General features: G+C 43.6%; 1 protein-coding gene and 1 long non-coding RNA gene across 2 annotated transcripts in view; one reads left to right on the forward strand and one right to left on the reverse strand.

The window, feature by feature from the left end:
- Positions 1 to 27,711, reverse strand: part of LOC148163914 (uncharacterized) — a 114,634-nt gene that overhangs the window by 84,563 nt on the left and 2,360 nt on the right. The gene's annotated exons all lie outside the window — the stretch shown is intronic.
- Positions 668 to 17,620, forward strand: LOC114217856 (mast cell protease 4-like). Its single transcript, XM_028114772.1, has 6 exons — positions 668 to 721; positions 15,022 to 15,079; positions 15,808 to 15,957; positions 16,408 to 16,542; positions 16,777 to 17,033; positions 17,477 to 17,620. Exons 1-6 carry the CDS (start codon positions 668 to 670, stop codon positions 17,618 to 17,620), a joined length of 798 nt encoding a protein of 265 aa, XP_027970573.1.

The raw sequence follows: 27,711 nt of genomic DNA on the forward strand, positions 1-27,711 counted from the left end.
CTCTCCTACTCTGTCATTACCTTATCTTCCCAGTACTCTTGTCAACACCCCATCTCCACTTCATCCCCATCCTCTGGCCCTCAGCCCCAGCCCCAACACTTGGCAGTTTTGCCTGAAACTACCCAGAGGTTGATGGACAACTAGGCTCTTGCCTAGTGTGTTTTAGGAGAGACCAGTGCTTGGTTCTCTTGCATTTAGACCCAAAAACAAACAAACAGAAACCACTCAAACTATCAAAAAATGAAGCTCTACAAAGAGTAGGTTTGGGTAAAGCATGCTATTTTAGGAAATACACACTTACCTACTCAGAAATCCAAGGCATATGTAGGTCATATTCATACTCTTGGAGGATCTGACTTAGGGGAAGGGAATACCATTTCTGGCTAATACCAAAGCCCCTTGCTCCATTCAGAGAGTCCAGGGTTTTCTCCTGGTGAATGTGGTCATGCTGTCAACAGGAAATGTGGTTCCTGCAACAACCTCACCACAAAGACCTTTCCGTGTGAGGGGAAGAGGGATATGGTGAAGGTTCATCTCTTGAGAATCAATAGAACCAGGAGGAAATTGGTGGTTACTAAGCCTGCCCCCTTTTACTTCACCTCTAGGACTGAAAAGCCTGGAAAAAGAAAACACACACCACTGCAGACTCATTCAGCCTTTCGAGAAGATGCTGCTGTTCCTGTTCTTGTTGGCCGATCCTGTTCTGGTAACCCTCCAAGAGGTAAGTGACCAGGCTGTTAAAAAGAAAACCACAGGCCCACAATGGCTTCACCTAGATCCAGTCCCCAAACCAGGGGCTTGATACCTAATCTAATTGCAGTTTCAACCTCCCCCCAGAAATGTAGTCTTAAACGGTCAGTCAGGAATTTTTCAGTCAACACCAATGAATCTGCCCCGTGGGCCCTCTCCATGCCCCTAAGGAAGGTGAGGTAATCTGTATAAGACCCCTTGCTTTTTCCCTAAGGAAAAGCCACTTGCCTGAAACAATCCTCTTCTTTTGCTTCATTGCCCTACCCTCCTTCTAGAGAAACCCTCCATTTTGTGCATCTCCTCAGAACAACCCTCTGTTTTCTAGATGGGATGCTGCCTGATTCATGAATCATTTAGTCAAGCCAATTAGATCTTTAAAATGTACTCAGCTGAATGTTTGTTATGTAACAATCCCTATCCTCAGAGGCCTGGCTTAGGCCAGCCGTGACACCTCCACAGTGTCCCAGTGAGCCTATCGCTATGATCCTTTATTGCCTCAGTCCACCCCCATCAATGTGCCAAACCCCGGATCTATTGCTGGATATACAGAGTACAGAAATTACAGAGCAGAAAACCGCTCCCAAAGAGACCTGATGGGTCCTCTCCCCTCCATGGTTCACTCCCCATTACCCAAAAAGTGACTTATTATTAGGATGCCACAGGATCCCGGTGGCAGAGGAAAGCTAAAAATGGGGGCTGGAACCTCCCACTCTCCAAAGCTGAAAGTGGTTATCTATCCCAGGAGCTATTGTCAGAAAGCCCTTGAATTGGAAACAAGTAACCCAAAAATATCATAAGATCTTGGAAAAGGCAAAACTGGTTTTGACAATATGAAAGTGGTCAAAGAGGGATCATTTGAATATAGGGCCACAAAACCCCAGAGTCTCACAGCATTGATCTGGCAACATCCGATCCAACTTAACACAACTAGCCTAAAGTTAAGAGTCCCTGAGAAGATCTTCACAGAGCGGCTCTCAGCCCCGGCTACACATCGTAACTACCTGAGGAGCTTATAAAACTCCCAGTGTTGGGACTTCCAGCTGCCAGTTCTGCATGTCAGGAGCTTGGAAGTTGACAAACCTTCAAAACGACAAGTAAAAAGCTGAACAGACTAAAAAATAAATCAACTCGTCTTGTGACCATAAGAGATGGGGGGGGACATAGGGCAAACCACTACCCCCATGATTAGGGAGACTGACAAGGCAAATACAGGAAGTGATGGCTCACTGGAGCAGAGACTCGGGAGCAGAAACCACTGTGGGAACCAGTGCTGGTGTAGATAAACTTGAGCAATTACAGCTCAACTTTATCTACACAAATTGCTGAAGGCTCAGTGTAGACAGCATGAGAGTTAAAAACTCCAGGAGGACCCATCATAGGGGGACCCCATACTTTTGTGAGATTTACCTCCTAGAGCTTAACCAGGTTTTCACAGTAAACACTGGAGAAAACTACCCTCATGCTTCTGGCAGAGAGAGAAGGAAAAGGATCCATTCTGAAATAAAACAGAACACACAGAACACTCTGTTCTTCTTAACAAGGCCTGCCCTCCATAGGGGCGCCTGGGTGGCTCAGCCATTTAAGCATCTGCCTTCTGCTCGGGTCATGATCTCAGGGTCCTGCGGTTGAGCCCCACATCGGGCTCCCTGCTCAGCGGGGAGTCTGCTTCTCCCTTTCCCTCTGCCCATCCCCCTGCTTGTGCTCTCTCTCTCACTCTGTCTCTTTATTTCAAATAAATAAAATCTTAAAAAATGAATAAATAATAAAAGTAAGTGGATGGAGAAAAATATACTATAGTAATACTAATCAAAAGAAATACTAATCCTATATTAATTTCAGGAGACCAAATTGCAAAGCAAGGAAAGTTATCAGGGATAAAGAAGAGTATTACATAATGATAAAGGGGCTAATTCTCCATGAAGATATAACAGTCCTTAAGATGCATGTGCCTATCCACAGGAGCATCACATTATATGAATCAAAAACTAATAGAATTGCAAAAAGAAACAGGTGAATCCACCATCATAGCTGGACACCTCAACACCTCTCAGAAATGGACAGATCCAGAGGCAGAAAATCAGTAAGGACATAGGTGAACTCAACAACACCATCAGTCAACTTGATACAAGGGAAATCCCTAGACTTACTCACCCAACAGCAGCAGAATGCATATTCTTCTCATGATCACACGGAACATTCACCAAGATAAACTACATTCTAGGCATAAAACAGACCGTAACAAATTTAAAAGAGTAGAAATCATACAATATCTTCTCTTGCACCACAATGAAATTTAGCTAGAAATCAGTAACACAAAGGTAAATGAAAAAAATCACAAAATATATGGAGATTAAACTTCTAAATAATGCATGGGTCAAAGAAGAAATCTCAAGAAAATTTTTAAAATATTTCGAACTAGGGATGCCTGGGTGGCTCAGTTGTTAAGTGTCTGCCTTCAGCTCAGGTCGTGATCCCAGGGCCCTAGGATCGAGCCCCCTGTCGGGCTCCCTGCTCAGCGGGAGGCTTGCTTCTCTCTCTCCCACTCCCCCTGCTTGTGTTCCCTCTCTCGCTGTGTCTCTCTCTGTCAAATAAATAAACAAAATCTTTTTAAAAAAATATTTCGAACTAAATGAAAACACGACTTATCTAAAATTAATGAGATGTAACAAAAGCAGTGCTTAAAGGGAAGTTTATAGCAGTTGGTGCCTATATTATTAGAAAAGAAGAAATCTCTAAAATCAATCATCTAAGTTTCCAACTTAGGAAACTAGGAAAAAAAGAAAAAACTTAATTAAAGTAAGCAGAAGAAAAGAAATAATAGAATTAGAGTAAGCACTAGTAAATTCTACCAAACATTTAAGGAAGAAATTATGTCAATTCTCTGCAATCTCTTTCAGAGGATAGAAACAGAGGAAATATTTCCTAACTCATTCTGTGGGGCCAGCTATACCCAAATGCCAAAACCAGACAAAGACAGTACAAGAAGAGAAACTACACACCAATAACTCTCATGAACGTAGATGCAAAAATCCTCAACAAAACATTATCAAATTGAATGCAGTAATGTTTTATTGTTTTATTTTTTTTAAGATTTTATTTATTTATTTGACAGAGAGAGACACAACGAGAGAGGGAACACAAGCAGGGGGAGTGGGGAGAGGGAGAAGCAGGTTTCCCGCTGAGCAGGGAGCCCGATGTGGGGCTCATTCCCAGGACCCTGGGATCATGACCTGAACCAAAGGCAGACTCTTAATGACTGAGCCACCCAGGTGCCCCTGCAATAATGTTTTAAAAAGAATTATACAATGCAACCAAGTGTGTGCAAGGCTGGTTCAACGTTTTAAAGTCACTTAATGTAATCCACCATATCAAGCTAAAAAATAAAAATCACATCAATAGATGTAGAAAGAGCATTTGACAAAACCTAACACTGATTTATGATAAAAACTTACAGTAAACTAGAAATAAAGGGGGAACTTCCTCAACTTGATAAAGAATATCTATGAAAAACCTACAGCTAAAAAAAAACAAACAAATAAACAAAAAACCCTACAGCTATTATCATACCTAATGATGTAAAACTAGAAGTTTTCCGTTAAGATCAGGTACAAGGCAAGAATGTCTCCTCTCACCGCTCTTTTTCAATATCATACTGGAAATTCTAGGGGATGAAATAATACAAGAAAGGGCAGGGGAAAATGTTTACAGATTGGGAAGAAAGAAAAAAAATCTGTCTTTATTTGCAGATGACATAACTGTCTATATAGAAAATCTAAAAGGAATTAACAAAAAAAAAAAAGCCCCAGTTGAAACTAATAAGCAATTAAAACAAGGTTGCAGGTACAAGGGTAATAAACAAAAATCAATCACTTTTCTATATACCAGCAATGAACACATGGAATTTGAAATTAAAAACACAGTATCATTTACATTAGCACCAAAAAAGTGAAATACTTAAGTATAAACCAAATATGTGTATGATCTATATAAGTAAAACTACAAAATTCTGATGAGTGACATCGAAGGAAAACTAAATAAAAGAAGAGGTATTCCATGATCATGGGTAGAAAGCCTCAAAATTGTCATGATTTCAGTTCTTTAGCTCATTGGTCCTAGAAATACGTTCTATTGGCACTAGAATGGAAGGTTGTCTGTGTATTTATCATCTTGTTCCATGGCTTTTAAACTGCTCTGTGAAGTCCCTGGAAATGGAAAGAAAGGTAATGAATGAAATAATCTCAGGTCCCCAGTCCCTGACTTCAATCAGAAGAGCATATCTCTAGCTCTTTCAGATACAGACATAGGTATAAAATTTTCCTTCATAAAAGATATACCTGGCCTTAAAAATTTTTTTTAACTTTTTTAAAGATTTTATTTATTTATTTGACAGAGAGAGACACAGCGAGAGAGGGAACACAAGCAGGGGGAGCAGGAGAGAGAGAAGCAGCCTCCTGCTGAGCAGGGAGCCCGATGCGGGGCTTGATCCCAGGACCCTGGGATCATGACCTGAGCCGAAGGCAGATGCTTAATGACTGAGCCACCCAGGCACCCCCAAAAATTAAAATTTTTGAAACCCACCAATATAGAACAACTTCCTCCTGTGGAATATGAGGAAACTGAGGCACAGAAAGGGGAGTGGCCACATGAGGACATTCAGAGAGTTATCGCCAGAGCCAGAATGGGAAGCTTGGTGTCCAGACTGCCAGGCCAGTACTCTCCAAGATGTAACCACTTTGAGCAGCAAGAGGGCTTTAGTTCACCTAGCCACCTCCTTCCCCACCAGCCTGCATCCCAGCCTCTCCCATCTGGCTATTCAGACAACAACCTGGTGAGAAAGTATCTGGAATTCAACCTCTGCCTTATTCCACCCTATGTATGAAACCATAGGTACAAACAAAACACATACCGTATGACAGTCCATATAATGCTTCCAGACAGCTGCCACGCATACCTGCCCCACCCCAACCCAGGCAAAGCCACTCCGTTCTGAGTTAAACACCCTCACCTTCTAACCCCAACAGTTCTTCATTTGTTCCCCATGAGGTGGCAGGGAGCACATTCACCACACAAGACCCTTTCTGTAAAATCTCTCAGAGCCTAGGGCTGGGATGTTCCCAGGACCAAGTTCTCCTGAATTCCATCCAGCTAATATTGAGATGACCTGACAGGCAAAGCAAAGAAGCTCAATGGGAGAAGAGCCCATCCTCTGTCCCGGAGGGAAGTTTTAGTAAGTCTCAGGCCCAAGAGTGAGCTAAAGGACCCATCGTCCTAAAGCAGTCACCATTCTCCATAGGCAGTAACCTTCGAAAAAAGGGTAGATGAAGGAGTCACAGGCCTAGGGTGTCTCCCTTATCTTAAGACTGCTTAATGTTTCCTTTGGGGAAAAATGTGAATTCTTTTATCAGCTTTCTGAAAAGCGATAGATAGGATAAAGAAATAAATACTTTCATGCAAGTCAGAACTTTCCATGATCTTGATGAGGCTCATGATGTGAAAGTTATGAACTTGAGAAAACCAACATCCTCATCTGGTTTTCATTTCATTCTGTTACTCCCAGGATTCCCCCCAATCCACGAAGCAGTCTGGAGAAAGCTGGTCACTCCACCCGCAATTTGTTAAAGGCAAATCATGACATTGGTTAGGACTTTCCCAATCTCCACTAGGACCAGCAATTCCCCCAAAGTTTCACAATAATAAATGCTCACATACTCACCCCCTCCCCCAGGCTACTCTGCCCAGGAGAAAATGCTTAAAGGACATTTCATTTTCCTGCCGAGGGCCCAAAAACAAAAACAAAAAAAGAGAGAGAGAGAGAAGGAGGAAAGAAGTTGAGTTACACCCCATCCCAACTTGACTTGGGTTGGGCAGACCTCTTTTTCCCGAGTCCTGGTATGCTCAGGGTCCCTGAGTGTAGGACCCCTGCTTGTTTCTTGAGTATGTCGTCATCTGTCCACCTTCCCTAGAAGATTCTGAACACTCTTTTGGAGCACCAGGGCCTGGTTTCTAAACCCTTGCCATATCCCTACTGCCTTACCCTGTCTTTCCCACTCTGATGCTGTTTCAGTTTCTTCCTAAGTTTGGCATCACTCCACATTTTGCAGACATCAAAAATATTTTATTATAATATAATGATATATATTATATAATATATATCAATATAATGATATATATTATAAATTATATATAATGATATATATATTATATAGATAATATAACTTTATGATAATTAATTTGAAAATCTTGATTAGAAAATTGATTGATTCTTAGAAAAACATAACTCACCAAAACTGACGCAAGAAAATTTGAAAATATAAGTAGCCCAATGTCTTAAAGAGGTAGAATCTGATTTAAAATCTTCTCACAAAGGGGGCACCTGCTGGCTATGTTCTAGTTTTTAATCTGGGTGATAGTTACATGAGCACCTGCTCTATAATTGTTCACTAAGCTGTACATGTAAATTATAAGCCCTACATGTATAGGTGATCAATTTCACAATTAAAAAAAAAAAGAACACTCCAACAGGTGGAAGCACCTAAATGTCGACTGTAGCTAGTTAAAGAAAACATGATAACTACACGCAGTGGAATATTAGCCCTAAAAAAAGAAGGAAATCCTGTCATATGTTACAACATGGATGAACCTTGAGGACAGTATGCTGAGTGAAATAAGCCAGTCTCAAAAAGACAAATACTCCACTTATATGAAGCAACTAGTCAAACTCAAGAGACAAATAGATCGGTGATGGCCAGAGGTTGTGGGAAGGAGGAAAGGGTAGCTCTTGTTCAATGGGTATGTAGTTTCTGTTTTGCAAACTGAAAAATTCGTAGTGATTATTGTACAATAATCTGCATATGGTTGACACCACTGTTGTGCACACTTAGAAATGGTAGAGATGGTAAATTTTATATTAGTATAAAATTAGTATTAGTGTGCTTTTGACCACAATATTTTAACCCCACTGACGTAGGGACAAACTCCACACTTTTGCAGCAGATGAGCCATTCCTAAACTGGCTCCTATCCAGCCTCCTCTTCCACCATTCTCGCCCTTTCTCCATTAACTATGCTTCAGTAACACTGAGCGACTTGTAATTCCCCCAGTCACCCAGCCTTTCTCTTGCCCTTTTTGGATATGTTGCTACCTCTGTTCAGAAAACATGTCTCAATTTGCCCAATGACAAAATGCAACCCATCCTTGAGATCTCAGTTGGAATGAAGCTGTCACTGCCTTTCCAGGGCAGACTTGGGAGCTTCTCTTCCCATCCCACAATATTTCTACAACTCTCCATTGCAGCACTTTGCTCTTTGTGCTGTGGTTATAAGAATACAGACTCATCTTTTTGTATCACGAGTCTGGCATCTACTAAATGCCCATCAAACCATTTTTTGACTGATAAAGTGAGTGAATGAGTAGCATTTTATCCAGAAACCTAGAGCCTGAGAGGAATAGAGATTTTTGATATCCAGACTAACACAAATATCATCACTGAAAGAACTCATATCTTAGTAAAAGAAAATGAATGGAAGGTTGGGATGAGGGAGATAGTGCCAGTCATGTGTCATGTGATTATCAAGGGATTAAGACTAGTTAGAAAAGGCCACGAAATCAGGAAGGAGTTGAGCAACTTGAAGAATCCACAGGGGGGTGCCTGGGTGGTTCAGTCGGTGAGTGTCTGCCCTCTGCTCAGGTCATGATCCCAGGGTCCTGGGACCCCCACACAGGGCTCCCTGCTCTGCGGGAAGCCTGCTTCTCCCCCTCCCTCTCCCACTCCCCTTGCTTGTGTTCCTTCTCTCGCTGTGTCTCTCTCTGTTAAATAAATAAATAAAATCTTTTAAAAATAATCCACAGAAATATGCCCTTCACAGTGTGATTTTGCATTTAAATGAGACACGTTTGCCCTAGGAAATGCACTCCTTTCTTCTCCTTATGACAATCCTCTTAGCAGCACTAAAAAATCAGTCCTTCACAGGAGATGTTGTTGCTTAGGTCCCTCCACCATGGCCATATCAATACACCAGCCAAATGTTCAAAATTGTATCAGTCAAATATGGCACCTAGGGGAGGAACAAAATTATTCCTGGATGGCTCTGTAAAGAGATAAGGAAATGCAAGAAGAAGGAGCAACCAAAGGGAAGAATGATTACATGGGAAAACATCCCGGAAGGTTAAATGAAGAGTCCTGAGTAGCACCCCTTCAGTTAATCGAACCCACAGATGGGAGAGCATAAAACACACCTTGAGGCTATGCCTCTGTCCCTTGTTGCTGTGCTGGCTCAGAACAGTTGCCGCACCCCATTCTTGGCAGCAACCACAAACCAAACTTCAAGTAGGCACGTGAAAAGGACAGTTGGTACAAACAGGCCTCCTCCAACAGCCCACCAGATAAGAGAAGATCGCCGTTGATAGAATTGATTCTAAGATGCAGAGAGCTATCTCTTGCCAGCCTGCCCAATGCTGATTGCTGATAGACTGCAGCATCACAAGGTTTATGAAAGAGGCATCCCAGATTTCAGGGACTACCCAAACCCTTGGGAAGGGGATGGTTTGAAGACTGCTTAGCATAACTACTGGATAAATTTGGAGGCTCTTGAAAGTAGATGAGACAGAGCAGAAAACAAAACAAAGCCAACTGTTCTCAGGTCTGCAGTGAGCCTACAACAGAAGTGAGAAAGTAAAACGAGAGGCTCTCCTGCCATCTCTCACCCTAGAGGGAGTTCTCCCCCTGAGACATTAGAATCCACCTCCCGCTCAACGTTTTACTTCCCTGAACACTTTGTCCTCTAACACCTTCAAGCACCAGCACAATTAAAAAAAAACAAAATCAGGAGTTCTTCAGGCATAAGACAGAGAGCCCAGAAGTCCTATAACTGAAGACTAAATAGGCCCAACACCTACACCAATGCCTTAATACCCATTCCACTCATGTTTCTCTTGATACAAACAGGTGACCTGAAAAGAGATGTGGTAAGAATAATCACTCCTGCATCCTTCTATAATTTGGCAATTGCACTAATACCTGAATGCTCTATGAATATAATATTGCTCTTAGTTTACTACTTTTGTAGGTAGAGGCCATTCTGGTGTCTCCACTTGGTCTTTTCTACCATAATAGCCCTCACTTCAGGAGTCAGGCAACCATGATGGAGATTCTGTCACGTTTGTAATACATCCATCCTACCTCTGCATTCTGGAGCTTGGGAAATAGTCAAAGGTTGATTTGGGAACCACTGCGACCACTGGGACCACTATGAGATAAATGCATGCCAAAATTTGTTGATCAGTCCATAAGCCCCTCCTCTGACTGGTGATTCCCATGGGCATTTTGGATCTTTGGGAATTCATATCGGTTCAGATCCAGGGCCCAGTAACAAAAAACAAACAAACAAAGGCATGATTATGTCTCCGACTTTTTTCTCTAATTCATACTCACTCTGGTAAATGGCCATAGGTAGCTTTGAAGAAGGCAAAGAGGAAGATGTACAGCACAATTTTTTGGCTTTGTAGCAAGGACCTTCCTCAAAGGCAGTTCACCCTTTTCATTCAAGGGGCTCTGGGTCAGTGAGCTGGTTCAAGTCTGGGAACTAGTTCATGTGTCTTGTGATATTTAAGACCTCTGTTTACCAGACCCAGAATGCTTCTACTTATCCAAATCAACTAAGGCCTTAGTAGTCTATCTATTTCAGCTCAGGGACACCACGATCAATTAGTCAAAGTCATGGACCACTATCTTAACGTCTGCTTCAACTCTGATACTCATTAGAGTAACCAAGCCCACTGCACCTCTGGTAGCTCGGCTTCTCCCACCCTGAGACCCATCACCACCTTGGTACTCAGGGATCCAGATCCAGTAGCAGCAGGTCCCATGGTCACTCCACACTTGTAGCAAATAGCCACTACAGCACTCTCCAAAAATGCCAGTGCTCCCTCTCCCTAATGTATTTTTCACAGCTTTGGGGGAAAGAATGTTCTCTGTGCTCTCCTAGGACACTGGGGTGAGTAAACCAGTCTCATAATAATAAATCTCTACCTTCTGATTTCCGCAAAGCATAGAATACCTTTCTCTATATCAAAGAAGTCTGGCATCTCAGCTTCACTTAGTGTAGGCCACCTTTGGGTCCATATGTCAATCCAGCCAACTAGTCAAATAGTTAGAGCCACCTCAACATGCTTGATCTAATATGCTGACATTGGCATCTGTATGTAGTGCAACCCATCAATAAAGTCAGGCTGGCCCAACACCTACACCAATGCCTTTAAGACCCATTCTATTCATGTTTCTCTTGATACAAATTAGCAAAAATCTTGTTTTGGTGTACATTGCAAATCCTTATGGGTCACATGTCTAGGACCTACTGGGAGTTGAATCTGGTTATAGATCCAGAAGTGATAAAGGTAGTAGGAGGGGGCAGCCAGCAGTCTGCTGCAAAGTAACTACCTCAGGGAATCTCATTACAGATTCTTCAAGCAAGGGAAGACTAACCTCCTCAGACCGGAAAAGATGGGCTGCTGTTATGGACAAAGGAGGATTGAAGGAATTTCGGGGTTCAAGATCCCAGCTTCATGAGAATATGCCCACATATATTCCCATTCCAATTTTCAGAGTCTCCATGCTTTAATTTCATCTAAGAGACCCTGCCAGTTTGGTGATTCAAGTATGTTCAAACCACCCACAGGATAAGACATTGGCTTGATTTTTAGAAATCTTAGACAGTAAGTTACATGAGAGAAGGGTTTCTTTTATGGCAGAGAAGATTTCTGGACCCTTACTTAGATCATAAGCTTGGAATTGAAAGCCCAAAGCTCATCATGTATTTTTCTTAGGTTCTTTAGTGCACCTAGAAGCAACCATCAACCCCATAATACTCCTTATTTCCACTGATATGTTCTATGTCACCAAATTCTTAATCACCTAAAGTCTGGTTTTGATTACAGATACCTACAGATGATAATTTAATAGGTTTGCTCTGTATGCCATAATGGTTACTTACAACTTACAACTAATATGCTTTACCACTTACAACAGTGCCTTGAAATATATTCAGATTAGAGAACCTGCAATAGATAACCCAAGCCAAGTTACAGAACCTAAGTGTAGGTTCTTCTGAACTCACTTCCAATGCCAGTATCTCTATTATTTATTTTTTTAAAGATTTCATTTATTTATTTGACAGAGAGAGAAACAGTGAGAGAGGGAACACAAGCAAGGGGAGTGGGAGTAGGAGAGGGAGAAGCAGGCTTCCTGCTGAGCCGGAGCCCAACGCAGGGCTCGATCCCAGGACCCCGGGATCATGAACTGAGCTGAAGGCAGACGCTTAACGACTGAGCCACCCAGGTGCCCCAATATCTCTATTATTTAGAGTTCAATCAAGAAAAGCAGAACCACTATGAGTAATGTAAAATAAGGGACTTCTTATAAGGATTGCGTCTTATAAAATTGTGGGAACTGGTAGAGTAATCCTATCTAGATTCTTGTTGTTGTTGTTTTGTTTTGTTTTGTTTTGTTTTTACAGTCTAGGAAAGCAGGGTGATATGTGGAAAGATTATGTGATTGAAGTCAAACAGGTATGTGTTTGACACCTAGTTCTGATATTTATTGGCTTTGAAATCTTGTCAAGGGACTCAAATTCTGTGAGCCTCAGTTTCCTCGTCTGTAAAATGAAAACAATAATAGCTCTCAAGGCTGATATGAGAGTGAATGAGATACTTGCAATATATCATATTTCATTGATTCCAAAATGCACAATATTTTACATTTTAACCCCTTTACAACAGGAAGGAATCTTGTAATCAATGGCATGTTATTGTTTAGTCAAGAACAACTTTTTCCTGGGGCTCCTGGGTAACTCAGTCGGTTAAGCGTCTGCCTTTGGCTCATGTCATGATCCCAGGGTCCTGGGATCAGCCCGGGTCAGGCTCCCTGCTCAGCGGGGAGCCTGCTTCTCCCTCTCCTTCTGCCCCTCCCCCTGCTCCTCATGTGCTTACTCACTCTCAAATAAATGAAATAAAATCTTTAAAAAAAGAAAAGAACAATGTTTTCCTTTCTCAATGCACATAAACAAATGAGAACCCAGAGTAATATCTCAAATAATGACAAGTGCAGATATCATATGGTTATCAAACTAAGTGTGACTCTCAATGCACAAGTGGAAAACCCCAACACCCCCTAGAGAACACAACTGTTCTCCTTTATACATTCCATTTCTTTCTCTGTTAATTGGACTAACCTCATCCCACATCCCTTGTTATTCAGATTAGTGGAATGGAAAAAGTATAAGTTTCAGAATCTGACATATTAAACTTGGATCTTGCTGCTATGTGACATCCTGAGCTTCGCTTGAGTGCTCCATAATTGTGTATAATAATACTTACCCAAAAGGACTATTACAAATGAGATGATGCATGTAAGTTCTATCAGCACCAAACATATTGTGGGTAGTCAATAAATTCTCCATTTTTCCTTCTCTCTCTCACTGCCACATTCTGTTCTTCTATTGATTATTTGGACTGAAGAAAGGGCTGATCTTCTAGATCAGGGGTTGGCAAACTATGGCCCTCAAGCCATATCAGCCCACCACCTGTTTTTAAAATAAAGTTTTATTGGAACACTGCACACCTATTTGTTTACATCTTATCTATGGTTGCTTTTGTACTACAACAACAGAGTTGAATAGTTGCCACAGAGACAGTATGACTTGCAAAGCTGAAAACACTCACTAGGTGGCTATCTACAGAAAAAGTTTGCTGATCCCTATTCTAGATTCTTACATCACCTAAACCAACGCCCCTCTGTTGGCAAGGATATGGTGAAAAGGGACCCCTCAGGTGCTGTTGGTAGGAATGTAAACCACAGTAGAGAAGAGTATGGAGTTTTCTCAGAAAATTAAAAATAGAAATACCATATGATCCAATAATTCCAGCACTGGGTATTTACCCAAAGAAAATGAAAACACTAATTCAAAAAGATATATATGCCCTTACATTTATTGCAGCATTATTTACAATAGCTAAGATATGGAAGCAACTCAACTGTCCATTGATAGATGAATGGATAAAGAAGATACAGTACACACACACACACACACACACACACACACACACGTGCTTGTGCAGTGGAATATTACACATCCATTAAAAAGGAATGACATCTTGCCATTTGCAACACCATGGATGAACCTAGAGGGTGTTATGCTAAGTGAAATAAGTAATACAGTTATAAACAAATACCATATGATTTCACTTATGTGTGAAATCTAAAAAACAAAAAAAATGAACAAACAAATAAACAAAAAACAGACTCTGAAATACAGAGAACAAACTGGTGGTTGCCAGAAGGGCAGTGGGTGGGGGAATGGGCAAAACAGGTGAAGGGGATTAAGAAGCACAAACTTCCTTATTTATAAAATTTATATTTATATTTTATAGATATATTTTATTTATACATCCCTATATTTTATAAATGCTTTCTATTTATACATCCTTATATTTCATAAATATATTTTACATATATTTATATATTCTTATTCATATTTTATAAAATAAGTAAGTCATGGAAATAGAAAGTAGAGCATAGGGAATATGGTAAATAATATTGTAATAACATTGTATGGAGATGGATGGTAAGTACCCTTATCATGGGGAGGACTAAGTAACGTACAGAACTGCTGAATCACTATGTTGGACACCTGAAACTAATAGAAGATGATATGTCAACTATACTTCAATAATAAAAAATAAAGGGGCACTTGGCTGACTCAGTTGGTTGAGGACTCTTGACTTCAATTCAGATCATGATCTTGGGGTCCTGGGATCGAGCCCTGCCTCAGGCTCCATGCTCAGCGGGGAGTCTGCTTGAGATTCTCTCTGTCCCTCTCCCTCTGCCTTCCCCCCACTCACGTGTTTGCTTGCTTTTTCTCTCTCAAATAGATAAATAAATCTTTTTTTAAAAATAAAAAATAAAATTTTAATCTACCCCCCATCTGTGTTACTATGCTGCCTCAAGAGAGCTATGTTAGATGGGAAAGGTGCATGCTTCATCCTAGTAAACAGGACCCTTGGGCTCTGACCACAGCCTCAACACCAGCAGAGAGGAGAAGAGGGTTGTAAGAATTTCTGATGAAGAAGATAGCCAGGCCAAAGTGAAAAACAAAAATGTGACTAGGTTGTTTCTGTGGTTTCCAGTCCTCCCCTTTCTTCTGCTGGGATTATAAAAGCAGGGGCAAGGGAGGGCAGGGACAGAGGAAGCTCACCATGGACACCATCCCTGGGAAATAGAGCCTGCAGGCTCTATTTCTTTTGCTGGCCATTCTCTTGCCTCCTGAAGCTGGAGCTGGTGAGTCTAGGGTGTAACTTCCTGTCAAAGAAGACCTCAAAAGAGGCTACAAGATCCCATTGCAAGTATTCTAGGGAGAAATCTCCAGCTGGAAGAGTCAGACTCTTTCCCTGCAGCTGATACAGTTTCCCTGGGATGAGAAGTCTTGGGTGGAGAAAGAGTCAGAAAACTGGCTTTGAAAACTCCTCCTGAACTGCTTTCTTCAAAATAGGCACCATTCTCATTCCCAGTTCTTGGTGCTTGCTGAGAGGAGGTCAGGATAGAGACATGAAGAAATGTTTAGGGGCACGTGGGTGGCTCTGTCAGTTAAGCGTCTGTCTGCTTTTGGCTCGCTCGGGTCATGATCTCAGGGTCCTGGATGAGCCCACGTCCGTCCAGCTCCCCACTCAGCAGGGAGTCTGCTTGTCCCTCTCCCTCTGTCTCTCTCCCTGCTTATGCACAGCTCTCTCTCACTCTCTCAAATAAATAAATAAAATCTTGAAAAGAAAAGAAACGTTTAAATGACAGCTCAGAATCAAGACTAACAATCAAGTTCTGAAAGTAGGCTCAGGGTAGGTTGATGGGGTGGATTGGGGTCAAGAAAGTGAACAATAATTACACGTGGAGGGCTGAGCTCCATAAGAAGTAAGAAAGAAGCTCTGGGGGGCCCTCAGCTTCCACCTACTTTTCCTCACCCAGTGCTCTGTCTGAAAGCAGGTGAGTCTCTGTTTAGGGGTTCTCTGTTTGAGAGGAAATTATCAGTGGCGTTGAGTCCAAGCCACGCTCCCGCCCCTACATGGCCCTTCTGGAAATGGTCACTGACGAGGGGTATGTTGCCAGCTGTGGCGGGTTTCTCCTAAGTCAAGAGTTCGTGATGATCGCTGCTCATTGTAAAGGAAGGTAAGAAAACTTTGACTTACTCTCTTTTCATGTGAGGAGCTATAGGAACCAGAGTTACACACAGTTTCAAAGTGGCCTGAGGAGAGATTCTTGTGCCCTGCTCATCTCAAGATGGTCAGCAATGTATATTGCAAGCAACCAGCCCATTTTCATTTGCCATCTCCACCTCCAGAGGCCACCGCCCTCTTCAGGGCAGCTGGGTCACAGCAGGCCAATGCTGGCCCTCTTGTCCTGCTGCCACCTGAGTCTCTCAGTACCCTGTAGCTGCCAGGGCCTGGCCCTTCCTGAACTGGCTATGATCCCAGGTGGGCATTTCTGTCCCGAGTAAGACCTGAGTTCCTCAGATGGCCCTGCACTGGGGAAGAAGAGAGCCTACTGTCCACTTGCTCAGAAGGGGACCCTTTCTAGGGGACCAGCGCCTTCTCCTGTTTCTCTCCTCCTTCTCAACGGGAAAATTACTGTCACTCTGGGATCTCATGACATAAAACAGGAAGAATCCACATGGCAGAAGCTAGAAGTCTCAGAACAAATCATTCACCCAAATTACAACTCATTCACCAAACTCAATGACATCATGTTACTGAAGGTGCCATTAGCTTTCCAGCCCATCTCCACCCCCCCTTCTTGAACCTTTCTCCTGCCTGACCTGTGCATTTCTCATTCTCTCTTCCAAACCATCTCCTTGGGGCCCACCCTCCCACTCTGTGTCATCACCACCCCACTGGGGAGCAACTCTTGGCCCTGCCCAGGGAGTCCCTACCGCAGCACACCCCCCACTTTCCCCGGGACCGGAGGTCCATCTCCTCTCCCTCCCTCACAACTACAAACGAGAGCCAAGCTGACCCATGCCATAGGGACAATCTCCCTGCTCACCTGGTCTGCCTTTATTTCACCTGGGAGAATGTGCAGGGTGGCTGGCTGGGGAAGAACAGGAGTGATGGAGGTGGTGTCAGATACTCTGAGGGAGATGAAGTTGAGACTCATGGACGCCAGGGCCTGCAACCACTATTTCTTTTACAACCATAACTTACAAATCTGTGTGGGCAATCCCAGGAAGACAAGATCGGCATACAAGGTGACCACACACCTCCACTTCCTCCTCACAACGCAGTCCCTGGGAGACAGCATCCTCCTGGGAGGGGGTGGGGTCGGGAAGTCCCCTAGTACAGTGAGTGGTGCCTAAGTCTGTGGGTTTCTAGCAACATGGGAACTGGAATCCTCCCTCGGGGTTCCATCCTCACATACTCAAGCCCTGCCTCTAACCCTCCCTTCTACTCTCCTGAACAGGACTCCAGGAGAGAAAGGAAGAAATGGAACGGACAGGATCTAGAGTTGTAGTTCCATGCCAGAGAGGAATAAGACATTAATCTCCTAACTTAGGATTCCATGAGGAGCCAGGATCCTGATCTGACTCTGGGGTATCTAGGAGCTGGCTAGGGTGCTGATAGAACCAGGATCAGGTGACAGTAGGAAGAGAAGGACATTCCCTGCTCACGATCTGCTTTCTCTAACCCACAGGGGGATTCTGGGGGCCCCCTGTTGTGTGCAGGTGTGGCCCAACATATTGTGTCTTACGGACTTGGAGATGCAAAGCCTCTTTCTGTCTTCACTCGGATCTCCCCATATGTGCCCTGGATTAATAAAATCTTAAAGAACATATAGTCATGGAAGCCTGGCCAGCCTGTGTGAGAGTCCCAAAGCCAGAGGCCTCCCTGGGCCGATGCAGGTTCCACAGCGCCTGGCCCCAGCCTGAGCCCCAGGGAGGCTCTTGGAGGCACACAAAGTCCCTGCTGATTGTACCCCCAGTGAACTTCAATAAACATGCTGCCTTCAGCATGTGTGTGTGACTCTTCTCTCCCACAGAGCTGGTCTGCTCCGACGGAGGAGTCCAGATACTCCTCTCTGGCTTAAATGAATTGTTCTGGGCTCCTTTCTTGCCAGATTAATAATCTTGCCTCCTAATTACCTTGTACATTGTGTGATATTATGGATTATTGAAGAATATATTTTGATCTGCACATAGGATTTAACATCCAGAGTGATGTTGCATTAATTTACTTTCTTCCCCCTTCCTCCTCCTCCTCCTCTCAATTTTCCTCTTTCCTCAAAACCCGTGTCCCAGCCACTGCGGTTCAGGGCATAGAACGCACCAGAGCCAACTCCCCATGAATGTTTCTAGAAATGGCCCCAGGCAGGACTTTTCTACCTCATCATTATCATCCCCCTCAATACTGGCTCTGCAGCTGGGGGAGCCTATGCCAAGGGGGAGGGAAGAAAACTTCCCAAGCAGCAGAGCTCAGGAGGGAGGGGGAGGGATGACCCCTAGGAGTCCTCAGGATGGGTCTGTCTGGCACAGCGGTCAGCACAGAGCTGTATGTGGGGCAGGGCCATTCTAACTGAGGGGAGCGCCCCAAGAATATCAGTGTCAGCCTAGTCTGTGAACTACATCAGAGCCACCCAAATTCAACTGTCATTTTCCTCCAGAAATGACACAATGTCTCAGGTCTTCCAGAAGAAGAATATCTGACTTAGGCCAAGTTCTCCAAAGTTGCTTCCTCCAAGGGAACTGCAACACTCTGAACCCTATGCCCACCAGCGTCTGAGTGAGGCGAGTACACCTCAGCCACGCCTGCCCGAACACGGGGAAACAGGGTATGAACTCCCACTCACTCTCAGGAGCCTGCAATTCAAGGACGTCCAAACATGTCCCACCACAGCCCCTAAGGCCTAAGAAGATAGGCCTGGCCCCGGGCAAGGAAGAGCTACCATGGCTGGATACAGGGAACCCAGCCTCTCCACCTTCCCCACTGCCCACCAGCCCACAGAGCGGGGTTTCCAGCTTTGCCACTGATGAGTACAGATGTAAAATAAAGCAAGCATAATATACAAGACTGATAATAAACTAACTCTCTGTGTACAACAGGCCTAAGTGGGTAAATTGGTGCAGCCACTGTGGAAAACAATAGAGGTGCTTCAGAAAATTAAAAATAGAAATACCTTATAAACCAGTAAATCCACCACTGGGTATTTACCCAAAAAAATGAAAACACTAATATGAAAAGACACATGCACCCCTATGTTTATTGCAGCATTATTTACAGTAGCCAAGATATGGAAACAGCCCAAGTGTCCATTGGTAGAAGGAAAAATAAAAGAAGATATAGTACACACACACACACACACACACACACACACACACAGAATATTACTCACCCATAAAAAAGAATGAGATCTTGCCACCTGCAACAATGTGGATGGACCTAGAGTGTATTATGCTAAGTGTAATAAGTCAGAGAGAGAAAGACAAATCCCATCCGATTTCACTCATATGGCAGAATCTAAAAAACAAAATGAACAAACAAACCAAAAAAAGCAGACACAGACCCATAAATACAGAAACCAAACTGACGGTTGCCAGAGGGGAGTTTGGTGGGGAGATGGGCAAAATGGGTGAAGGGGAGAAGAGATACAGGCTCCCAGTCATGGAATGAATAAGTCCTGAGAATGAAAGGCACAGCACAGGGAATAAGGGTATTGTAATTGCCTTGCCTGGTGACAGATGGCAGCTAAACTTGTGAACTTAGCGTAATGTAGAGACTTGTCAGTTCACTCTGTTGCACATCTGAAATTAACATAGCATTATGTGTCAACTACACTTCAGTTTTTTAAAAATCCATAAGTACAAAAAAAAAAAGAAAGAAAAGCTAGATGGAGCCCTTCAGGCTGAAACGAAAGGACAATAGAGGGAAACTTGAAGACATATGATGATAAAAAGGACTGGGGAAAAGCACTCTAAATACATAAATATAAAAGCAACAGCAAATATTACAGTTTTTATGATTTAAAAGAAAAATTCATAAAAATAATAATAGATCTGTTAATGGTCACACAATGTATAAAATATAATTTGTGATATATATGTGGTATGAATAAAACATGACTATGAAAAAAATTTTAATTACCTTTTAAAAAAGAAAAAACCAGGGGTGTCTGGGTGGCTTGGTCGATTAAGTGGCCGACTTTTGGTTTCAACTCAGGTCATGGTTTCAGGGTCTTGAGATCGAGCCCCGCGTCAGGCTCCTAGAGGAGTCTGCTTGAGATTCTCTCTCTCGCTCTCCCTCGCCCCTCCCCTGGCCCACTCACTCTCTCTCTCTCTCTATCTCAAATAAATAAATAAAACCTTTAAAAAATGAAAGAAAAGAAAAGAGAAAACCTGGAAAGATCCCAAAAATAAAAGAACGTATGCTGGAAATGGTAATTAAAAGATGTGTTTTTTCAGGGCACCTGGACGGCTCAGTCGGTCAAGTGCCTGACTCTTGATTTCAGCTCAGGTCATGATCTCGAGGTCATAAGATCGAGCCCCTCCCTCCCCCCTCCCTCCTCCCCGGTGGTCCTTGTTGGGCTCTGAGCTCAGCACAGAGTCCGCTTGAGATTCTCTCTCTCCCTCTGCCCCTCCCCACCTCTTGCACGCACTCTCTCTTTCTCTCTCAATAAAAAAAAAAAATGTGTTTTTTCTTTTAGCCCCAAATCTCCTTTTATATTTGTATAATTAAATAATAGTTTTAAAATATGAAAAAGGAACAGGGACACTATGCATAATGTTTGCTTAGGAGACCAGAGCACTTGCTGAATTGCTGCTAAGGCCCCACCCACTCCTGACCCCTTGAGACAGCACGTTTTCAGGGCAGCTTTCCTTCCCAGGAAGCTGGCAACTGGAGACGTGGAGAGAGTGGTCAGGCTACCCTGCCAGCCTGGCCTCCGAGAAATACTGCAGCCTGTGGAGACCACAGGGAGCTGGACTGAGTCTGCACGCTGAATTGGACCCGAAGGGGTTGACAGGCACTGACCAAGCATGGCCACCAATGCCAACCAAACAAGCATGCCATGAACCCATGCCGTGGAAAGAGCACTTTGTGGCCCAGCCACACAGAGAAGTTAAGCACATCATCATCCCTACAGCGTTAGTTCCGAAGTAGGGACAAGAGGGCCCATGGAATGAGCCTGCCTGACTGGCACTGAGAGCAATAGGAGAGTCTCAGCACCACAGGGTCAGCAGGAGAAACCATCAGAATAAAACGGCTTTGCCCAAACTCACGGGAAGAAAGGTTCTGGACAGCTGAGGGCGGTGCACAGGGGAACGCTGAGGAACCAGCTCCTCCAGAGCCAGGGTTGTGGGGGCCCAGGTCAAAAAGCCCAACAGGAAGATAATTGCCCCTCTGACCCCCCCAAGGGTGAGGCCCTCCCCCAAGAACCTGGGAATTGTCCCTCCTGCACCCACAGTTCCTTTGGCACCTTCCCCCCTCACGCAGTCCTGGGCTGTGTAGGGGGTTGGCATGGGCCCACACTGAAGCAGTTGTCACCCTGAAGAGGGTGGTCATGCAGAAGTCAGGTGAGCCCTTAATCCAATATGGCCCGAGTCCTCATAGCGGGAAAGACACACACACAGGGAGAAGGCGGGGTGAAAACACACACTGAATGATGCATCTGAGGGCCAAGGAACGCCAAGAATTGCCAGCTATCCCCAAAGCTAGGGAGAGGCACGGGGCGGATTGCTCGTCACAGCCCTCACAAGAAATCCACACTGCCCACAACTTCGTCTCAGACTTCTAGCCTCCAGAACTGTGAGCAGATACATTTCTATCGTTTTAAGCCACCTACTTGGTGGTACTTTGTAATAGTAACTGTAGAATACAGGAGTTAAGGCAGAGTTTTAGGAATTTAAATTTTTCTCCAAAAATCACCATTTACTTTACTCTTTTAATTTTTTATTTAAATTCAATTTAATTGACATATAGCATATTATTAGTTTAGAGGTAGAATTTAGTGATTCATCAGTTGCATATAACACCCAGCGCTTGTTACTTCAAGTGACCTCCTTAATGCCCATCACCCAGTTACTCCATCCTCCCACTCACCTCCCCACTATTTACTTTAATAAGTCTTTTATATTAGGAGGGGGCATTAAATTCATAAAAAGCTTTGCCATTCCAACATATCAAGGAAAGAATCCGCAGTGAGTGCGATAAAGAGCTTATTAAAACCACATTTACAGAGTGTAGCTCCAGCCTGCTTCAGAAAATTCTTTTGTTCTGTTTTTATTTTTTTACAGTGATTAGAATAACAGGTGCAGGGTTTCACTCCCACCTTGTACTCACAATCTACTGTTCGCTGCTCCTGAGCCCACCCCATGGGCTACCCTATCTTTCAAGCACACTGCTGCCACCCTGCAGGAGACCGGCCTCAGAGTGAGGCAAGAAAGCCAAAGCCACCTGGGTGCAAAATTTAAGGAGACAGTCGCTTAGAGAGGCTCTTGCAGGGGAGAGTGAGCATCTCCTCAACAGTGTGTCCTATGTGCCTCTCTTGCTGTGCCCTAGTCCCAGCCCCGGCTACCACATTTGAGAGCGGTCATGGCTCGTGGCTGGCCTCCTCTCGGCCTCTAGATAGTTCAAATGAATTTTTACTCAAGGTCACTGTCATAAAGGACATTTTTTTCTTAAGATTTTATTTACTTACTTGAGAGAAAGAGAAAGAGCGCAAGCAGAGGGAGGGGCAGAGGGAGACGCAGACTCCCTGCTGAGTGGGGAGCCCAATGCGGGGCTCAGCCCCAGAACCCCAAGATCATGACCTGAGCTGAAGTTAGACGCTTAACCGACTGAGCCAACAATGTGCCCCAAGGACATTTCTATTCCTCAATACCAGAGTGAGAGCCAGGGTTACGGATGGAGGAAAATTTAGATCCCAAGGAAATACATTTATAAAAAGCTGACAATGGGTGAAGTTGATAATCATTCTGTGGACTTGTAATTCACCCAAAAGATCCGAAAGAAATGTAAGGTGAGCTATACCTCCACCCTTATAGGTCTGCATTCTCTAGGAGTCAGTATCATATCCATGAAGAGGTCATTTACCCCAAGGCCATACAAAATTTAAGGGCAAGAACTAACTTCTATTGGGGGCACTGTTTTACCTGCTTTGCCTCATTTAATTCTCATGAGACCATATGCAAAAAAAAACAACAACAACAACAACAACAAAAACCATCTCAATCTAAATGTCATATCTTATACGAAAATTAATTCAAAATGGATCATAAAATTAAATGTAAAACTATGAAACTTTTAGAAAAAAACAGAAAATCTTCATAATCTGGAGTTAAGCAAAAAATTCTTAGGCATGACACCAAAAGCACAATCCATAAAAGAAGGCATCAACTTCTTTTGGACTCATGAAAATTTAAAAACCTTTGCTCTACAGAAAGTATCTGTTAAGAGAATGAAAGGACAAGCTACAGACTGAAAGAAAAAAGACAAATGACTTTTATCCAGAATGTATAAAGTACTGACAAACCTCACCAGGAGGAAAACAAAACCCCAGTTAAAATACGGGCAAAAGGCATGAGCAGACTTCATCCAAGAGTATTTATGGGTGGCAAATAAACACATGAAAATGCTTAACTTCATTAGCCATTAGAAAAATGCAAATTAAAAACACAATGAAACACTACTACACACCTGTTAGAATGGCTAAAATTAAAAATTCTGAAGGGCACCTCGGTGGCTCAATTGGTTAAGTGTCTGCCTTCAGCTCTGGTCATGACCCCGGGGTCCTGGGATCAAGTCCCCCCCCTTCCCAGGTTCCCTGCTCAACAGGGAGTCTGCATCTCCCTCTCCCCCGCCCCTTCCCCTCACTCGTGTGCTCTCTCTCTCTCTCTCTAATAAATAAATAATATTTTTTTAAAAGTACTGAAAAACCCAGGGCTTGCACAGATGTGGACCAACATGAGCACTCATCCATCGCTAGGGGAGTGGAAAATGGTACAGCCACTTTAGAAAATAGTTCGGCGTTCTCTTAGAAAACTAAATATACATTTATTATATGACCTAGAATCCTATGCCTGGCTGTGTATCTTACAGAAATGAAAACTTAAGTTCACACAAAAACCTGTCCACAGAGGTTTATAGCAGCTCTATTCATAATTACAAAAACCTGGACACAAAAGCAGCAATGAAAACTCTTGGGACACCTGGAGGGCTGGCCGTCCTCCACCCTGCCGCCGCTGTACAGCGGGTGTCTCTGACGTCTGGAGTAACTTCCCCTCACACCTGCCCCCGCCAGCCTCCCCGGCATCTGCCTATAGTTGCGCGGCATCTGCCTATAGTTGCGCAGCATCTGCCACTCAAGGAACAAAAGGAATCTCCTTGCAACTAAGAGCATAGGATGTGGCGAAAAAACAAGACAAATGAGACACCCTCAACAAAGAGCAGTGATCCCACTAGAAAGAGGATACCAGGCCACTCTCGGACTATCAGAAGACAAGCCACTCTGAATCCAGGAATGCCGCCCTGACTGCATGGCCCACAGGAAGCAGCATGGAGACCGTGAGGAGTAGGGCTGAGCCTCCAGACCCTGACTCTCCCATGGGCAACTACCACAGATTAAATGAGCATCACGTGGACCCCTGGAATGGAAATAACAGTCGTTGCCTCTCTGATCTCTCCCGAAGGCCGCCAGGGCTAGAATGTTAATTCTGAGATGCAGAAGACAATGGCCAACCTGACCGATGCTGAGAGCCATGGGGGAGTGGTAGCATCGCAGCGGTCAGACGAGAAAGGGCCAGGGAAAGGGGCTTGCCCAAACTCATGAGAAGGGGCACCCTAAGACTCTCCCTCCTCAAACACCAGCCTGTCGCAGGAATGGAAAATGGAAAAGAGATATAGCGGAAGGATAGCCAAAAAAAGCCACGTTGGGTGGGCAGTGGTTCTTGCTGAAGAGCCTGTGTGAGGCCATGAGACACATTCCTCCCACTCCAAAACTTGGGGTCATCTATATCAGATAAAAGGCTGGTATCCAAAATCTATAAAGAACTTATCAAACTCAACACCCAAAGAACAAATAATCCAATCAAGAAATGGGCAGAAAACATGAACAGACATTTCTCCAAAGAAGACATCCAAATGGCCAACAGACACATGAAAAAGTGCTCAACATCACTTGGCATCAGGGAAATCCAAATCAAAACCTCAATGAGATACCACCTCACACCAGTCAGAATGGCTAAACTTAACAAGTCAGGAAACGACAGATGCTGACGAGAATGTGGAGAAAGGGGAACCCTCCTACACTGTTGTTGGGAATGCAAGCTGGTGCAACCACTCTGGAAAACAGTATGAAGGTTCCTCAAAAAGTTGAAAATAGAGCTACCCTACGACTCAGCAATTGCACTACTGGGTATTTACCCCAAAGATACAAATGTAGTGATCCAAAGGGGTACATGCACCCCAATGTTTAGAGCAGCAATGTCCACAATAGCCAAACTATGGAAAGAGCCCAGATGTCCATCAACAGATGAATGGATAAGGAAGATGTGGTATATATATATAGAATGGAATATTATGCAGTCATCAAAGGGAATGAAATCTTGCCATTTGCAAATACGTGGATGGAACTGGAGGGTATTATGCTGAGCGAAATAAGTCAATCAGAGAAAGACATGTATCATATGATCTCACTGATATGATACCATATGATATGAATTCTTAATCTCAGGAAACAAACTGAGGGTTGCTGGAGTGGTGGGGGTTGGGAGGGATGGGGTGACTGGGTGATAGACATTGGGGAGGGTATGTGCTATGGTGAGCGCTGTGAATTGTGTAAGACTGTTGAATCACAGACCTGTACCTCTGAAACAAATAATATATTATATGTTTAAAAAAAAAAAAAGAAGATAGCAGGAAGGGAAAAATGAAGGCGGGGAAATCAGAGGGGGAGACAAACCATGAGAGACTATGGACCCTGAGAAACAAACTGAGGGTTTTAGAGGGGAGGGGGGTGGGGGGATGGGTTAGCCCGGTGATGGGTATTAAAGAGGGCACGTACTGCATGGAGCACTGGGTGTTATATGCAAACAATGAATCATGGAACACTACCTCAAAAACTAATGATGTAATGAATGGTGACTAACATAACATAATAAAATCAAATTAAAAAAAAAACAACTTGGGGTCATCTTCCAGGACCTCTCCATTCATCATACTCTGTCCACTGAAAAAAATCATGCTGAGCATAGTCATTCAAAAAAGAAGTAGCATGTTAGGAATGGAGGTCAGGGTATACTAGACTAAATCAGCTTATATCCTTGCAAATTATTTTGTAGATACTGAATGTAAGCTAGTAGCAGTGAAGTTCAGAAAACCTTGTTTGGGGAGGTGGGTGGGGGAATGGGGTAACTGTGATGTGATGAGCACTGGGTGTTATACACAACTGATGAATTACTGAACTCTACATCTGAAACTAATAATGTACTATATGCTGGCTAATCAAATTTAAATTTAAAAACTTTTAAAAAAATTTTAAAAAAGAAAGAAAACCTTGGTTACTCGGGAACATCACCCACAGAAGGAGGCAAGCACAGAGAGCTCCAGCCTGCTTCAGGAAAATGCAGCCCATGCCATAAAGGATGCACTACGTGTCTGCTCCATGGCACTGCTGTGTCAGTCAGATGCAAGATGGCACAAGCCGGGTCCAAAGAAGACATCCAAATGGCCAACAGACACATGAAAAAGTGCTCAATATCGCTCGGCATCAGGGAAATCCAAATCAAAACCTCCATGAGATACCACCTCACACCAGTCAGAATGGCGAAAATTAACAAGTCAGGAAACGACAGATGTTGGCGGGGATGCGGAGAAAGGGGAACCCTCCTACACTGTTGGTGGGAATGCAAGCTGGTGCAGCCACTCTGGAAAACAGTATGGAGGTTCCTCAAAAAGTTGAAAATAGAGCTACCATACGATCCAGCAATTGCACTACTGGGTATTTACCACAAAGATACAAATGTAGGGATCCGAAGGGGTACGTGCATCCCAATGTTTAGAGCAGCAATGTCCACAATAGCCAAACTGTGGAAAGAGCCAAGATGTCCATCGACAGATGAATGGATAAAGAAGATGTGGTATATATACACAATGGAATATTATGCAGCCATCAAAAGGAATGAGATCTTGCCATTTGCAACGACGTGGATGGAACTGGAGGGTGTTATGCTGAGTGAAATAAGTCAATCAGAGAAAGACATGTATCATATGACCTCACTGATATGAGGAATTCTTAATCTCAGGAAACGAACTGAGGGTTGCTAGAGTGGGGGTGGGGTGGGAGGGATGGGGGGCTGGGTGATAGACATTGGGGAGGGTATGTGCTATGGTGAGCACTGTGAATTGTACAAGACTGTTGAATCACAGATCTGTACTTCTGAAACAAATAATGCAATATATGTTAAGGAAAAAAAAAAGAAGACAGCAGGAGGGAAAGAATGAAGGGGGGAAATCGGAGGGGGAGATGAACCATGAGAGATGATGGACTCTGAAAAACAAACTGAGGGTTCTAGAGGGGAGGGGGTGGGGGGATGGGTTAGCCTGGTGATGGGTATTAAAGAGGGCACGTTCTGCGTGGAGCACTGGGTGTTATGCACAAACAATGAATCACGGAACACTACATCAAAAACTAATGATGATATGTATGGTGATTAACATGACAATAAAAAAATTTTAAGAAAAGAATAAAAGGGCGCCTGGCTGGCTCAGATGGTTAAGCGTCTGCCTTCGGCTCAGGTCATGATCCCAGGGTCCTGGGATAGAGTCCCGCGTCGGGCTCCCTGCTCCTTGGGAGCCTGCTTCTCCCTCTGCTTCTCTCTCTCTCTCTCTCCTCCTCTGTCTCTCATGAATAAATAAATAAAATCTTTAAAAAAAAAAAAA

Source organism: Eumetopias jubatus, unplaced genomic scaffold (genome assembly GCF_037043125.1).
Source record: "Eumetopias jubatus isolate StellerSeaLion01/CBP00866 unplaced genomic scaffold, mEumJub1_p1.0 scaffold_7, whole genome shotgun sequence".
In the NCBI taxonomy this organism is placed as follows: domain Eukaryota; kingdom Metazoa; phylum Chordata; class Mammalia; order Carnivora; family Otariidae; genus Eumetopias; species Eumetopias jubatus.

Coding starts and splice junctions, on each gene's coding strand:
- LOC114217856 (XM_028114772.1), top strand. CDS start 668: ATGCTGCTGTTCCTGTTCTTGTTGGCCGATCCTGTTCTGGTAACCCTC. Junction 722..15,021: donor TTCTGGTAACCCTCCAAGAG/GTAAGTGACCAG, acceptor CCTGGGAAATAG/AGCCTGCAGGCTCTATTTCT. Junction 15,080..15,807: donor GCCTCCTGAAGCTGGAGCTG/GTGAGTCTAGGG, acceptor TCTCTGTTTGAG/AGGAAATTATCAGTGGCGTT.